Genomic DNA, 17,091 nt, shown 5'->3' on the forward strand with positions numbered 1-17,091 from the left:
AAGTGGCCTCATTAAAAATACCCTAGTAAATTTTTCAGAATTGGTTTTCTTATCACTGAAGAAGAATAGCTGAAACATTACCCCTTTTACCTCCATATTTCCCAGAGTGCCAATTCAGGCTCTGAACATAAGTGGGACAGGACACCCTTTGGTTGATTATATAATTACACAGACTACCAGGGAAACAAAGAAATGCACAGCAAGAAATCCATTTTGTTATTTAAGATCAAGATGGCCAAATTCTAATGTATTGTTGAAACACAGCTGTAAATCTTATCAAGTAATCATGTCAGGGGTTTTCAGAATTCTGACATGATACAGTCACATTAGCAATACATGGATTCAATTTCAAGCTAAATCCTACAATAGAGAGAGAGAGAGAGAGAGAGAGAGAGAGAGAGAGAGAGAGAGAGAGAGAGACACAGACAGAGAGAGAAATCCTGCATGACAAGACTGAGAAATGAAACAGAAAAGCTGCGCCGCACATGCTAGTGCACATGCATCTGGCACAGCTCTTGAGAAGTCTCTGCCATCCCACTCTGGGTTCATGCACAGCCAGCAAGCAGACCCGACATGTTGCCATGGCAGGTGGTAAAGATCTCAACCAGACATGGGTAAGAAACTCTGGCCTATATCTTTATGCCGGGAAACCTTATCAGCAACAGAAAGGCACTTTACTTTCTGTTTGGCAAATAACAATGACATTTTACATAATATATTACAAACAAATTGCTCTAATCTATTTTATGGGGAGGCAGTGTTCGAAAGTAAAGTACTCAACCAGGAGATAAAAAATGTAGATGCTCTGAGTCAACTTAAACCTCTTTTTGGGTAGGAAAACTTACCTTGTGATGTTGTAAAGACTGAAGACCCATTGCATGAGACCGCTATCCCCGTGACTGCCCTATTTAAAAACAAAGTTTTATAAATTACTATCAGACATCTGCTGTGCTCCAAGTCCTTAACTTTTACCTAGTTACTTAATTTTTTCTTTGTACTTTGTCTGCTGGATCTGTCTAGCATATAACTGCCATTAACAGATCACAGTTCGGCAATGTCTGCCTTTGCTTTGATTCCTTGTGGCCAGAAAACATTCCCACTCTTAGATTTCCACATAGCCAGGGTCAATGCTGAATGTGCTTCTGATGACAACTGGAAAATGCTTTTCCTTCAATCCTACCTTATTTGACCATCACCAAGATAACTAAACCTCCTTTTTATAACCACCTCACTTGTGTCATTTCCAAATCCAATTTCTTTGGCATCTGGTCTGTCAAACATGACATAATTATCTGGTTCTAGCATGTCCTAGAGGACATTCAAGATTCATTAAATATCACATGAATGAACACTATGGGTTTATTCATGTCTTTGTTGTCCTGGATTACAAGGTCCCTTTCTACATACATGCTATTTGGAGAAGGTGAGAAAAGACACACCGTCGTTAAAATAACGAACAGGGTAGAACTAGTTATTTCTTTTCAGAATGCTGTACTCTGGTTTAGAGTCATGCACCTTAAGCCAGGCATACAGCATGTCCAGGTCCACCCATGAGCAATGGCATATGCAATCATGAAATTGTCAGGCTGTTGATGGCCATGTAGCAGGACCCTGGGCTCCTGTAATCGAGTTGGCCAGGCTAGGTCAGTGCTTCTCAAGCCTTCCTACAGAAGGACAAGGAACACTCTTTACAGAGAGGAGAGGGAACACACATATCTCCCCTGCATCCAAAGCAAGCCCAGTTTCTTTGAAGTACAGGTATGATTTAAAAACTTCATGTGATCTTTGCAATGTTCTCTGTGTATATACTAATATTTATCATATTTTTAAAAGATGCATTTCCCCCATATTAACAGTAAACTCAACACTTCAGGAAGAAAGATCATGCTTCTCCCAGTATTTCACCATATAATCATGGTCACACATTAACACATATTTGCAACCTAATCCTGTGTCAAAGACAGGATTTTAAGGAATACCAGCATAATAATCATAATAAAAAATTCACATAATGGGTGGCATCCCACTTTTTTTTGCAAAAAACATTTCACGACTGTGCAGTGAAATATAGTTATCGTCAGACCATCAATGATTATAGGGGTGGTGTGTTCAGTCTGAGAGGTAGAAGACCATTTCTTGTCTGCAGAACTGAACTCATGTTATAGAAGGACAGATGGCAGCAATGGCAGCATGAGTCGAGGGGGCCAACATATGTCATTTTGTGCCAAACTTTTCACTTGCTACATTGACTTTAGGTGACAGATCACTGTAGACATGGGGGGAGGGGGTGGGGATAAAAAGCAATCAAGACAACATTGAAAGAAAACTCCCCCCACCCCGCCCCAACTCAGCTTACAACAGCTCAATCCTATGAAAGTTTTAACTTTTGCAAAAACTATAGGCTACACAGAAGCATGGAGATATCCTTACTCTTTGTGGATTTTATACTGCTCATGTAACTGCAGTTTGGTGATGTTATTCCAGGCCAGTGTTTTGCTTTCTTCCGTCAGATCTTCAAAAGACTCTTCACCTGGAGAGACTACATTAAATCATTGCTGAGTCAACTGAATTACCGACAGACAACTTCATCCTATTTGTGTTATTATCTATGCAAATTAAACAACCAAGAAAACAAAACACCCCCCCAAATTGTAACTGCTGTCAAATGTACTTGTTAGATATTAGGCCATGTTAGATGAGGAAAGAAATTATGTAGAGAAAAATGAAGAGGTATCTGAGTACTATAGTATTCCCAAAGTTTGCAAAGCTTTTACTTGCCTACCGACTCATGAATTTCAGGAAATATAAGACTGAATAACCATTTCCTTATCAGCAATCTTTGCAAAAACCTGGCCACTGCCTAAGAATGCCAAAGTTTCGTTTTGTTTTTGAAGTGGAAGAGGAGGAAAGAAATCAATACAAGAGATGGGGTAAAAGAAATGCTTTCACTTCTGCTTTAAGAAATGCTGGCACTTAAAGCAATCACATGACTGTAGTTGTAGCTGGTGACCTAGCAGAGCACAGGATGAAACAGCATCACAAGATAATCCTATGGTCTTTTATGACTTAACCTCGTGAAACATACAGTATGTCTTAAAGAAGTGCACTGAGCTACCCCTGGGTCAAGTAACTTCTATAAGCTGTTCCTCCAGGCTTGAGACCATGAGCCTGAAAAGCCTGGATTTGCTCGGGATAGACAGAATTGGGGATAAAAAGATATGCAGTGAATTTGCTGCCAAGGTGCCATATGGTGCCACACAGCTAGCTCTTCCTTTGGGGCTATAGGCTGAGGTTCTCTGATATCAGATAAAAAAACACATAACTGAGTAAAGGTACAGTGGTGGTTCCTTCCTTTCCAAATATCAAGTGTGAAAAATGGGTCAAGTTCATTTTAGCACCTAGCATCTGGATAGAATATTCTGTAACTGTTTGTCAAAAGTTAAATAAGAAAAAAGGAAGAAAACAGAACAGTTTGAATTTAAGGTTTGTATGTAGGTTTGGTAAAGAATTGGAGATGGAGGAAGCCATTTTGGCGAAAGAGCAAGGTGGACAGTGACTGCTACAGCAGCCAGGGTCTGGGTTCTAAGTATGAATATGTGAACTGGGCTGGGGTTATGGCTCAGTGGTAGAGCTCTTGCCTAGCATGCAAGAGGCACTGGGTTTGATCCCAGCACCACATAAAAAATAAACAAAGATATTGTGTCCATCTACAACTAAAATAATATATATATTTATATAAAATATACATTATATATATAAATATAGAAGCATAATATAATAATAAAAATATATAAATATGTACAAAAACCAATATAAAGGTGTTGTGTACATCTACAACTATATACTAATATATATATGTATATATATATATATATATATATATATATATATATATATATATATATATATATTAAGATACATGAATTGCTCAGCACTAAACCCTAACTTGTAAAACAGAAAAGAAAGGGACCCACAGCACAAAATACAGCCAAGTCTCACTCAAAGTACCAGAAAACAAAAGTGTTTATCTCAAAGTTAACAGTTAAAAACAAAGCAAAACAAAAAAACAGGAGAGAAGAAAAACATCTCCTTCTCCCTCTTCCTCTCAGTACTGAGGATTAAACCAAGGCCTTTCATGCTGAGCAAATGCTCTACCACTGAGCTGCACCTCCAGCCCCTGAGAAACATCTCTAAGCAGTTCACCTCCTCTTTAGAATCTTCAGAAACATCTCAAACAGAAAGGAGAAACAGAAGGTGCTCACGTTCTTTTTATAAAACTTACCTGGGGAATCTACTATAGGAGCATTATAACTGGAGGTCTGGGACAAACTTTTAAACTTGGGGGTGATCCTTCGAGGATGTGGTGTCACAAACAGTTGTTTTGGTGTCTGCCCAAATTCCAAGATTTGGGTTAGCATGGCTACTTTCTCATCAGGATCCTCAATGCTTTAGGACAGAACACAAATAATGCAGTAAACCACCAGGTTCAAGTTCCCTGAAAGCACATGTTTCAAATAATGTAGATCAACAGGAGAGATTAACCCTCAAATAATAATAGCAACTATGGGCCAGGACTACCTAAGCCTCATTACAGACTTTTAGATTATTTTATAATTAATATAATGGGAAGACAAGATAGAATTTATTTTAAAATTTCCACATCTTAACACTCAAATAACTACATTAGTAATTCAGATAGAGATATTTTATAACTCAGATAGAAATGCTTTACAGATATTTAAGTACCTGTTCAAGTCAACGCCTCCTTCATAGGTCAGGGGATGAAATACTGAAAGAGAGATGTAAACACTATTGAAAGCTGCACTATTTAGGTATCATATTCACCCTGTTCAGAATCTAAACAACCAACCTAACAATTTAAAACTATATTCAAAGACATTGATTTTCCACTTTGCAAAACATACTACTATAAACTGAGTAAATATTAACTAGAATTATTATCTGTTGATGAACAAAAATCGAATTGGCTGATTAGTTGATTTGTTATCTCAGTGGACCTTGGTCAGCATTATTTTCTCCTTAAGGGAAGCTTGAGTCAGAGTATTGGTCTGACTCTGCACTGCCATGAGCAATGAGGTCTGAATTTCTAGTTTTATTTTTTTATTACTGCCCAGAAAAGTGGAGGCAGATCAGCACAGAAGCTGAAGAGGAGGTATACTGTCGCTATTTTTTTCTTTTTCTGTTTAATTAAAAAGAAACTCTGGGGCCTTTCATAAGAATTGAGGTCACCATTCTATCCAATTTTTAGTAATTTTTAAATGGGATGGAGAGTACAGTCAGCCCTCTGTATCTGTGGATTTCACATCTTTTCATTCAACCAACTGCATATATTTGAAAAAAAGAACTGCATCTATATGAAACAGGTACAGGTTTTTTCTTTCATTATTCTCTAAACAATACAGTATAACAGCTATTTACAGAGCATTTACATTGTATTTGGTGTTATAAGTAATCTAGAAGTGAATTAAATATGCAGGAAGATGTATGTAGGTTATATGCAAACACAACACCATTTTACATAAGGGACTCTTGAGCATCCACCAGTTTTGTTAATCACAAGGGGTCCTGAAACACTGAGACCATGGTGCAGCAGTTGTTGTTTAGGCTAAAGCCCTGTGTCTTTGGTTACTCTGTATCTAACCCATGGTCATGGAGCGAGTGAGCAGTATTTTCTGATAGGAAGATGCTTCTGCTAAAGAAATGTTTGATTGCTCTAACCTTATTTTTCTTTGTTTGCTTTCCTCCTCACTAAACTCTAATTGAAAGTTCAATGAACATAAATACATACCATTATGGGCCCCAACAGCATCACTCCCTTTTTGCTTGTAGCCAAATATTAGATCAATCCATTCATGGAGATGCTCTGATACATAATTGCTTTCTAGTGCCTCCTTGCTCTTCTGGAGAAAGTCCTCGGGACCTAGCAGATCAGACTCAATCAAAACCTGACACAGACTCCATTATATTCACTCTCATTTCTTTTGTCTGTCCCTATGCAGATTAAGCTTCTAGGATACCTAAGAAGTGCATATTTCTTAATGAGATTTTCCCTCCACATGAAATGTACATTTTTTTTGGGTGGGGAATGGTAAGAATCGTTTTTCCAATCTTATGTCTCTCAAATACAAATGAATGTTTTTATATCATAGACTCAGAATACTTCTGATTTGGAATAGACTAATGATATTGACTTATTTATAGAATAATATTGTTATTTTTAAAAATTCAAGCAAGAAAACAATGACGCTGAAATTGTACTATCCAGTAAAAAATGTACATAACACAGTATGTGCATGAAGGTACTCACTTGAGGCCCACAGGGGAAGTTCTACATCATCAACCATCTGTCCTCCTTGTCTCTTCCCCAAATCCAACTTCAGACTATTGACTAAAAAGCTGACATCATCACCATAGAATTCTGGGATCAACTGAAAGTTCCAGGGGAAGAAAAGAAAACAGTAACATTTTTAAAAACAGAAACCACAAGCCCTGAGAATACTCAGTATTAACTGCTTACCTCTTTAAAATCTGTTGCACCATCCAAACAGTTTTTCCAGGTTTCTGCAATACTAAATATGGAAAAAAACTCATGTTAAATCTAAGCTACCGAAATACCAACAGCAGTCCTTCCTATGCACCCACCTATGCAACCACTACTGTTGTACTCTTTACCTATACTAACTCATTTTTCTCATTCACTCAGAGTTCTTAATATTCACACAGTGAGTATTCCCCTTCAATGAAAGAGACAAATGGGGCTCAGGGGCTCATGTAACTTCTTTGGGGGTCACAAAGGGATGAGTGTAGAGTTCAAGTCTACATCATTAGACGCACACACACACATGGCCTCATTCAAGGTGCCCAGACATTAAAATATCAGCATACTGTTTTAATAGCTCATTTAAAAGTATGTGTATTGGCTTGGGGCGCCTAGCCTGTGTGAGGCACTCAGTTTGATCCTTAGCACCCCATAAAAAACTAAACACATAAATGTATGCTGACCATCTACAACTATTAAAAAAAAACCAGAAAAAAAGTATGTGTACAGACATAAACTAAAATATTAACAATGATAATGATTATCTCATCTCAGTGTGGTGGGATTCTAAGAAAACTTTACTTCCTTTTTTTTTTTTTTGGTGATACTGGGTATTTCCATCTTTATCTTTTGATTTATTTAAAGGAAATATTACCGAATATATATGTGTATACGCACATACACCACACACACACACACACACACACACACACACACACACACACACATTCTCTCTCTCTCATTAAGTTATAATCAATTTATAGTAGAATTAAGAATAATAAAATGTTGGAAATGATCGAAATGCCCAACAGAGAAAGACAGTTGAAATAATTTATGACATGTTAGAATGTGATATAATAATTTTAAAAATCAGTGTTTTGAAGAATACCTAATGATGGGTGAAATGTCAAGATCTAATATTAGGCTACAAAAGGCAGGAGAAAAATCTATATTTAAAATATGCACTTCATTTATACTCACATTCATGCACACATATATATGTTTTGAAAAAGCCTAAAAGGAAAAGCTACAAGTAGTGGTTTTTTATATTTATATTTTTGTTTATATCTACTATTTTTTTTAAAGAGAGAGAGAGAGAGAGAGAGAGAGAGAGAGAGAGAGAGACAGAGAGAGAGAGAGACAGAGTTCTAATATTTATTTATTTATTTTTAATTTTCGGTGGATATAACATCTTTGTATGTGGTGCTGAGGATTGAACCCGGGCTGCATGCACGCCAGGCAAGTGTGCTATCGCTTGAGCCACATCCCCAGCCCCATATCTACTATTTTTTAAAACATTTTTTTAGACATTGATGGACCTTTATTTTATTTATTTATTTATTTATATGTGGTGCTGAGAATTGAATCCAGTGCCTCACATATGCTAGGCAAGTGCTCTACCACTCAGCCATAACCCCAGCCCTATTTAGAATTTTAAAGGAAACATACTGTGTTTTTGTACTCAAAGTGTTAAAGATGGGGAGGCATTGATATCAAACCTGTTGAACATTCTATCTGCATTATCAAATCTTCCATTCTGTAGGCATAGCATATATTCTGGTGCTAGAGAAAAAAAAATCAGATTAAGTCGGATCATAGAATCATTTCATAAAGAAAAATAAGATGTAACTGAGGATATTGCTGAAGATTCTTACCAATTCTAACAAGATAAAAGAGCACATAACCTGGGGAAGAGTAGTGACTTCCATACATGAACTTTGGCTCAGGCATTTCCTCATAGCGTATCTATGATATAGGGGAAAAAATAGTGCTTAGTGTTGGCTACAAAGTAGTAACTGACTCAGGTAAAAGCTTAAGAGATCATGGGCGTGGATACACTACATTCCTTAATTTGCCTCTAAGGATTAACAGAAGAGGGAAGGAACAATGTGACCAATAGCATTCTTGTCACAAGAATTTTGGTTTTCTTGGCTTTGTGGTAACAGCGTTGAGGCTAGGTGAAACATAACTGATTGCACGCATCCCTTGTGCCATTTACCGTTGAATGCCTTCATGAAAATATTTGGTAAACCTTAAACAGGTCACCCTCCTACTTCCTGAATTAAAGATCAAAAATACAAATGGTGAGCACTCATGGTGGGGAGGAGGTGAGAAAACCTATTACACAGGGTCAGTGAGTCTCCTGGTACACCTCCCAAAGACTGGGAGAATGAATTTCAGTGACTGTGGAAACATAGGCTGTGGCTCATGATATCTCTTAGAATCCAAGCATCCCCCATCCAGTACCAGCAGTCTCTCCAGCCGTTCCTTATTCAAGGCTCCCACTGGCTTACTAAGATCCCGAAAGGTTGCTGGATTTGACAAATCTGTAGACAAAAATAAATAACTTCAGCTTATGCCATTATACTACTGAACTGATTCAAATTCAGTTTTATTTCTATAATAGTTTTTAAAAACAGTTGATATAAATCCCTAAATTTATTTTTTTTATTTATATAATTATAATTAAAAGGATAGCAATATCCACATAAGAGTAATAGTTTTAATTTGACAAAAATCAATGAAATTGAATTTTTAAAAAAAGATTTCTGGTTAAAAACAAAAGAACTGTACTCCAATTTAAGACAAGAAAAAAATTAAAGTAACTTAAAAAGTAATTATTTTACTAAGACTTATTTTCTATGTTTGGATGACAGTGAATATTATTATTCTATGATATTAACATAATTTGAAAACTAGGGACCTGAATATTATGAGAGAGATAAATTCTCATATTCCTAGCAAATCTATTATTTCCTTCAATCACAAAGGTTCAATTCAGTGAACTGTCAAAAGGAATTAATTGTTCACAATATATATAATTATAAATATTACATAATAAAATTATAATATGATCACATTTTTAATAATTTGAGGGAGCAAAAGAAAAGTACGTAGACCACAAAGTTAAAATGGTTATCTCTCAGTAATACAAGTATAGATGATTTTTATTTCCTTCTTTGATTAAATATTCTATGATGAATAGTTAAATTTCTTTTGGTAATCACCATGGTCAAAATGAATTTTAAAATAATATGATAAACTGAGTCATGATTTTCAATGAGAAGCTTAAATATTTCAAAACTTGGTATTTACAGAAAACAATATAAAACCAGATAAAAATTATGCACATTATTTTCTGTGTCTCCTTCAAGAGAAAACATAGAAACATTTATATGATTTATGGAACACTTATCCAGTATCTTGGAACAGAAACTGATGATGTTTAGTAATAAAATCGTAATGAGCTCTAATTTGCTCATGTATGATATCAGGATTCTAAAGCAGAATTAATTCTCTCCTTTAAAAACTATTAAGATGACCACTTCCAACTCAGCTCCGTCAAAACCCAAACACAGCATTTACCTAATTCTGAGCTGTAATAATCACTTATTACCCATGGAAACACGGGATACTGGGAGAGGTCATTGCAGCTGCGGTCAGCCAGGTTGTTGAGATGGAGGAGGTACTGGTAGTTGGAAAGGTGCCCCCGCTGCCACTGCAACATGTAGCTCTCAGCAGTGTGCTCTGCAACGTGGTGCTCTGAAGAAGAAGGCCCGGAGCTGTCACAAACTCTGCAAATGGCTGGCTAGCGTTTACTTAGTATGTAAAAACTAGATGCTTAAAATGTAAGACCCTTCCACAAAGTTGTGAAACATATATATTCTTTTGTGGTGCTGGGGATTGAACCCAAGGTCTTGTGCATGCAAGGCAAGCACTCTACCAACTGAGCCATATCCCCAGCCCCTGAAATGTATGTTTTGAGAAAAGAAAAGTAGGCCATTGATGTGTTTTCACAATGTAGCAGCTCAACTAAATATGGATACCTCTAAGATCTAGGAGAGTAAATTATTAAATATATTGAACTACTATCTAACCACCAAAATATAACGTGATCTAAACAAATATAAAATTACAGAGCAAATATATGAATATTACATAACAACAGATATTTATAAATAAATTTTTAAAAATCATTCCAAATGTGCTTAGTTCTAGTGCATTTTTAAAACTAACGGCCATTTGTGAAGGTTTATTATCTTCACTTTTATGGAATTAGAACAAAACTATCCTTTAGTTTTCTTTTAGCTCTGGAAGAGGTATACTAATGTTAATTTGTCAACAATTACATATCATGCATGTGAGGACTAAGAAAAATAAAAGAAACTGTTAAAGAAGAGAAAAATTGTTTGGCAAGAGGACCAATTCTCAAACTGGAAGAACCAGAGAGGCCCCCTGACTGCAAAACTGGAGTCACAGGCAACACATGCCAAGAAGAACTTTACTCTCAGAGTGTGGACTGAACCAACTGTCCTTCAAGTAGTTTTCATTTTGTTCAGAAAATTCTGCTTTCAATTTTTTACTGGATGCATCAAGCAACTGAATACATGTTAATTCAATATTCATATTTTTTTTAACAAATATCTTTTCCAATCAGCTATTAAGAATGGGCTTCAAAAATCAACCCCCCCCCGCCCCCTTTTGCCACTCCTGAAAAAGTACAATCTTAGGAAAAAAACTCAAAGGAACTGACAGCTTGAAAGAAATCAGATGTTTTAGATCAGGGTAAGGTTTTTGACTTGAGATTTTAGGACTCACCAGGGAAGCTGAGTTTTTTGTTGTAATTTTATTACAATTAGAAAAATAAATCAGAAACAAAAAGATAAAAGCAAATTTGTATTTGCTTAATTTCACTTAAAGAGTTCAATAAATGAAAAATATAACTATAAACTTAATGTAAAATAGTATATATTCCTTTTTGTATGTAAACTATCACTCCTTGAGGGAAAAATTTAATTTGTAAGGGAAAATGTACTTTACTATGTGTCTCATAAATGGGTACACTATACACTAGAAGAACAAACAAAATAAGATAATATTAGTCAAACTTCAACATTCATTTTTAAAAATCATTCCATTATGTTAATCTGGCAACTTTGTAAATAAGAATAGTTTAATTCAGTCAAGCAATTTATTAAAAAAAAAGCATACGCTCGACAAGAAAAATACAGGTATTCTCTCTGGCAAAGGTAGGAAAATTCAATAAAGATTGACCAATTGTTATTAATAAAAAAGTGATTTCTAGTCCAAGGGTGCTATATCAGAAGATTTATGTGATCTTTCTGTGTAGTTTAACAGCTTGTGATTAAGATCAAATCAGTGATCACAGTCATACAACTGGATACCTCACTGTCTCATATTAAGAAATTCAGTCTTGGTGTTCATAAACTACCATTAGACACGGCTGAATACAAAAATACTTCGGTGGATTCATTATAATCTATTCAAGTTGGAGGTCATTAAAATAGTAAAAACATTTAAATATATTTATCAAGATTTTTTAAAATACACAAGTGGAATGAATTATTACCAAAATGAATGCATATGTCCCTCAGTTTTAAGATACTATTTTGACAACTATAGTTACTGATGAGAAGTAAGTAGCACCATGGAGAGGTGGTTCTAGACAGAGCATCTTTCTCCTCCTCGGTGCTATCCCAGCTCCTGAGGAGTTAAACCACTTCTGCATGAACAGACACAATGAAGGGTGAACAGCAAACCTAGGTATGTGGCAATGTAAAAATAGAGGTCATCTCGATCTTGAGACTCATAGAATTTCAGGTAGATGTCAGAACACAGATTGTCTTCTGTGCAAAATACTTCCAGGCCCTGTAATTCAGAACAAAAAGAGTAGAACAAATGGCACCATGCTCATCTTGCAATCCCAGAGTAAGTGCCTAATTACAAAAACTGTTCAGTTACATATCCGTATTCTTGATTTTTATGGCTTGTATTCCTGTTTTCCACCTATAATCTGACTCAAGAATATAGCTATGTCTTTATATTTGTTTATGATGTATTTATAAACTTCCTGGGAACAGCACATACATTTCAAGTAAACCATAAAATCCTCTTTGGTGTTGAATGTTTGCATGGATAATACCTTTTGTGAACTTATTACTTTGAAATTCAAAATTAGCCTATCCATCCATTCAAGATCTTTTCAGACACGTATGTTTAGCTTTCTCTTATAAATTAAATAATTATGTATATCTAACAAAGTGGTAATTGAGTAACCCATTCAATTAATAAATAATTTTCAGAAAACTATGAGCTTCATAAATCTTGTGCTGGCAAGGTGATTTAGGGTAGGAATTCTCGATTTACTAGCTAGGAAGTTAGAAAGTTAACTCTTTAATAAGTCTCAATTTCTTTATTTATAAAATATGAGATCATCCACCTCACAGAGATTATCATGGCAAATGGCAAAGAAAGCACTTAATGTTTATTTCTTTTCTATCTGACTAATCCTCTATACTCAAAGAAGTAGATTTTTAACAGTATCTGTTTCTCCAATTCTCTATTAGCACTGGAAATGCAGTGTATTCAGTATGTAAAGCAGCAGGAAGATGATTATATTTCACAATTTGAAAACAAAATCTGAGAGTAAATATTCCACAAATACTTTTGTAATCAAGTCATTGGTTAATCTTCCAAGGAGGAAAAAAATAACTATATATTGATGTAATATCAAAAACCTTCAGTAAAGACTGGTTTCTAAGGTAAGTAAGATAAACAGAAATATGGACATTTGCTTATTCAGGGGAATGTTGGGAAGAACAGCCCATATGATTTATTTTCTTTTTTCTTTTTTAAAAATTTATTCTAATTCATTATATACGACAGCAGAATGGCATTTCAATTCATATTATACATATAGAGCACAATTTTTCATATCTCTGGTTGTACACAATGTACAGTCATACCATTTGTATGTGTATGTGACACAGTCATACCATGTGTCTTCATACATGTACTTAGGATAATGATGTCCACATCATCTCATTCCAATGCCTTTCTTACCCCCTTACCCCCTCCCTTCCCTTTGCCCTATCTAGAGTTCATTTATTCATCCCATGCTGCCCCCCATCCCCATTCTGAATCAGCATCCTTATATCAGAGAAAACATTTGACCTTTGGTTTTCTGGGATTGGCTTACTTCATTTAGCATTATATTCTCCAACTCCATCCATTTACCTGCAAATGCCATGACTCTATTCTCTTTTAATGCTGAGTAATATACCATTGCGTATATATACCGCATTTTCTTTATCCACTCATCTAATGAAGGGCATCTAGGTTGGTTCCACAGTTCAGCCTGTATGATTCAAATGGTTATTTTGTCTATTTCTGTCACCAAGCCCAAAGGTTGAGGTGATATAAGTTAACTATGACTATACCACAGTTCTACTGAAGAGTTACCCTCATAATATCTTCCAAATTCTGCTTGAGAATGAGCTGCAGTAAATAGAAGGGAAGGAGAAGTGCTGGGTTAGGTCTGCATCCATTATTTTAGCCTGAGCCCAGAAACTCTGAGAACTCAGGGGTGAGAAACTTAAGGGCACTCTAGCCCTCCAGATCTTGGAACAAAAGAAACATTTCTGTAAGGGAAGCTCTTGTTTACAGAAAGGAGCTATTCTTTTGTTGATTTCTAGCTTATCCAAAAGAAAGAGTATCAAGAATTAGAGTCCTTGCTTACAACATAACATGCTTGCACTGCTTTTTAGTCATTCTCTAGGGACTGTAAGTCAATAAGCCACCAGCTAAACCGAAGGTCTGACAACCATCCACCAAGAAACAGAATTACACTCAAACTCACCAAAGGCATGAGGCCATGCCTTCTTTTGTAAATGCGGCGGACGTCTTGCAGTGTTATCTGGACCACAGGTTTCTTTAAAAAGTAGAAAGACAATTTCAAACATTACCATTAGAACACAATTAGAAGTTAGGGTTAGTTCTTTAGTATCAGGAAAGGGTGGGAAAAACAAAAACAAAAACCAAATCCTGCTTCTCAAATGTGTTGCAAGTGAACTTGGAAAAGCTTATTTCATTTTACATTCTGTTCTGCTATTTTTCACTATCTTCATGACCTTGGCCATGTCAGTAACCCCAAGTAACAATGTAGTCAGCTATTTTTTTTTTTTTGAATTTTTAATATTTATTTTTTAGTTCTCGGCGGACACAACATCTTTGTTGGTATGTGGTGCTGAGGATCGAACCCGGGCCGCACGCATGCCAGGCGAGCGCGCTACCGCTTGAGCCACATCCCCAGCCCCGTACTCAGCTATTTTTAAGGTAATTGCAAAATTGTTGGATGATGTAGGATATTAAAGGACAAGTATAGATAACAACTCAGGAATTTTGCTATCTTTTCGAAGATATACTGACATACCTTTTTTTAAAGAATCCTGTTTGATATGTCTTTAACAATTACAGTGTATTAAATTACTACAATATGTATATATTACAATAGAGTCAAATGCCTCAAAGATCTCAAGTCAGATAAAGGATCCTAGCCCACAGATTTATAAAGGAGTAAGGGCTCATACTACAGATTCTGAAACTGTGGCACATATTTAGACACTTTTCTGTCAGCAAGCCAACTCATTTCATATTAAGAGAATGCCACTCCAGCCATGTGCACCATCTACTGGAGAACCAGGCAAGTGTGCCCCACCACCTAGTGGATAAAGTTGGTATAGCATTATCCTTGACTAAAACAGTAGTAACTGTTTTAGTGTCCTATCATAATCAATCTGGAGGATTTTCATGGTGTTGGTTTCTATGGCAGAAAACATTCTCAGTTCTTTAAATTGCACTGCCAGAGAGTGTTAGGGTTTCTTTGTTTTTCTAATGAACCATTCCAAAAAGAAGACAGTTCTATGGAAATAACAACTCTACTTATTCATTTATTTGTTTGTTAGAAACAATAACTCTTTACAGATTTTAGTGAAGAAATCTAGTTTCCTTTCTGGCCTAGTGAGCCTAATGTCCTTGTGAAAGAGAAGATTGTTTCAAAGATCACAGAAGGAGCCCCCAAAGCAGCATCTCAATATGCCCCTCCACACTAGCCAAGAGTGCAGGTTCATAGTGCTTCTTTAAGAAACATTCAGATCTACTGTATTTGTGATTAAGAAGAAACAAGAAATATCCTCATATTCATATACTTAAGTGAATATATAGGAAACACCCATTTCTCATTAATGATAGTGTAATTCCTTGGTCTCTTCCGGCAGTGCTTTCTAATAGAAAGGTAGAAATCTCCATTGACCCTAAAATCAGGAGGGGAAAGGTTTCTTTCTACAACACTAAAATCAAGAGACTCTAGAATGACTGGAAATAGATTGAAGGAGCTTAAACTTTGGTGACTGTGTTCCAGGACTACATGGGGAACTTATAAAATAGGTGCTGGTAGGGGTGATAGGCAGGTGATTTTGACCCTCACCAAAATGTGAGGACACTGTAATTGTGAAGTCAAACTCCCCAAAAAGTCAAGTTTAAAAATGGAGGAAGCTCTGTACCTAACCCTGTGGTCTACATACCGGGTACCCGTTGAGAGGCTGAAAATACAGGTTGGTGTCTGTGATGCACACATGTCCAGGATTCGTCACCAGAGGTGTCACCATTTCTGCTTTGCATTCCATGTGTAGCTTTTCAGAAACACTTTGGAATCTGAAAAGTTAAAAAAAAAAAAAAGTCAGAAATTGATCAATGTTCTAGGTTTATCTACAGCATGATTTTGTATGACATTTGTCTAACCACTACATTTAACATAAGAAAGTGATAATTTAATATAAAAAATTTATATAAATTTATATAAAAATATAAATTGGCTACTAAAATAAAGTTGACGTTCTTTTACATGATATAATGAAAGCTTGATTTCTTAAAAACAAAAGAGATTAGGGGTCTGGAGTTGTGGCTCAGTGATAGAGCACTTGCCTAGCATGTGTGAGGCACTGGGTTCAAACTTCAGCACCACATTAAAAATAAATAAATAAAATTATTACAACTAAAAATATTTTAAAAAGATATTATGTGTCATAGAAAAGAGTTGGATAAATAACGCCACCTTTAGATGAACCCTTACTCTTCCCAAAATAAACTGGTCTCGAAACTATTCTTACCTTCATATAATTTTCTATTTTATGTGGTTCAGACCTATTTTTATAGTCATAAAAAACATTTTGACACAAATGACATTTACTCACGCTATACTTTAACAGGCTATGACCACATAATTACATAATTATACTTACTTCAATGTTATTTCAAGTATATTTGTGTTTGGATCTATTTTAATAAAAAAAGTAAAAAATGACCTCCCTACTACCCACTGCTAAAATATATAATCAAAAAATGTCTAATACACTCTACTGTCATAAATCTAAAAAGAACTAATATTAAGAAAAATTCTACTCTTCGCTTTATGAATTTAAATTTAGTATGAAAACAACCAAATTTGCCATATTTTAGGGCACTGCTTAAAAAATCTGGGTTGAAAATAAATCTCCTGGGGCTGGAAGGTCTAGCTCAGTGACAGAGCATATACTTAGAATGCATATGCCCTGGGTTCAATCCCCAGCACAAAAATAAGTAAATTTCTTTATAAGTAATGGAATATAATTTAGATGGACAGAATTGCAGTCTAAATCACTACTTAGAAAAATGACATACTAAGTAGGTCAGGG

The 17,091-nt window shown here is 35.5% G+C and overlaps 1 protein-coding gene across 5 annotated transcripts in view; it reads right to left on the minus strand.

The window, feature by feature from the left end:
* Nsmaf (neutral sphingomyelinase activation associated factor) overlaps positions 1-17,091 on the minus strand; it is a 55,611-nt gene that overhangs the window by 7,393 nt on the left and 31,127 nt on the right. For 2 of the 5 annotated variants that reach the window (XM_040293972.2, XM_005322979.5), the window contains 14 exons: positions 15,943-16,072; positions 14,220-14,291; positions 12,121-12,229; positions 9,926-10,102; positions 8,807-8,886; positions 8,215-8,305; positions 8,059-8,122; positions 6,539-6,590; positions 6,329-6,449; positions 5,810-5,941; positions 4,747-4,789; positions 4,283-4,446; positions 2,431-2,539; positions 846-904 (listed from right to left, as the gene is read on the minus strand). In XM_040293972.2, coding sequence (XP_040149906.1) covers positions 846-904; positions 2,431-2,539; positions 4,283-4,446; positions 4,747-4,789; positions 5,810-5,941; positions 6,329-6,449; positions 6,539-6,590; positions 8,059-8,122; positions 8,215-8,305; positions 8,807-8,886; positions 9,926-10,102; positions 12,121-12,229; positions 14,220-14,291; positions 15,943-16,072 — 1,403 coding nt within the window. Of the gene's footprint in view, positions 1-845; positions 905-2,430; positions 2,540-4,282; positions 4,496-4,746; positions 4,791-5,809; positions 5,942-6,328; positions 6,450-6,538; positions 6,591-8,058; positions 8,123-8,214; positions 8,306-8,806; positions 8,887-9,925; positions 10,103-12,120; positions 12,230-14,219; positions 14,292-15,942; positions 16,073-17,091 lie in introns of those variants that run through there. The other 3 variants (XM_005322980.4, XM_078017059.1, XM_078017060.1) reach the window with 3 other exon arrangements.

Source organism: Ictidomys tridecemlineatus, chromosome 7 (genome assembly GCF_052094955.1).
Source record: "Ictidomys tridecemlineatus isolate mIctTri1 chromosome 7, mIctTri1.hap1, whole genome shotgun sequence".
NCBI classification, from domain to species: domain Eukaryota; kingdom Metazoa; phylum Chordata; class Mammalia; order Rodentia; family Sciuridae; genus Ictidomys; species Ictidomys tridecemlineatus.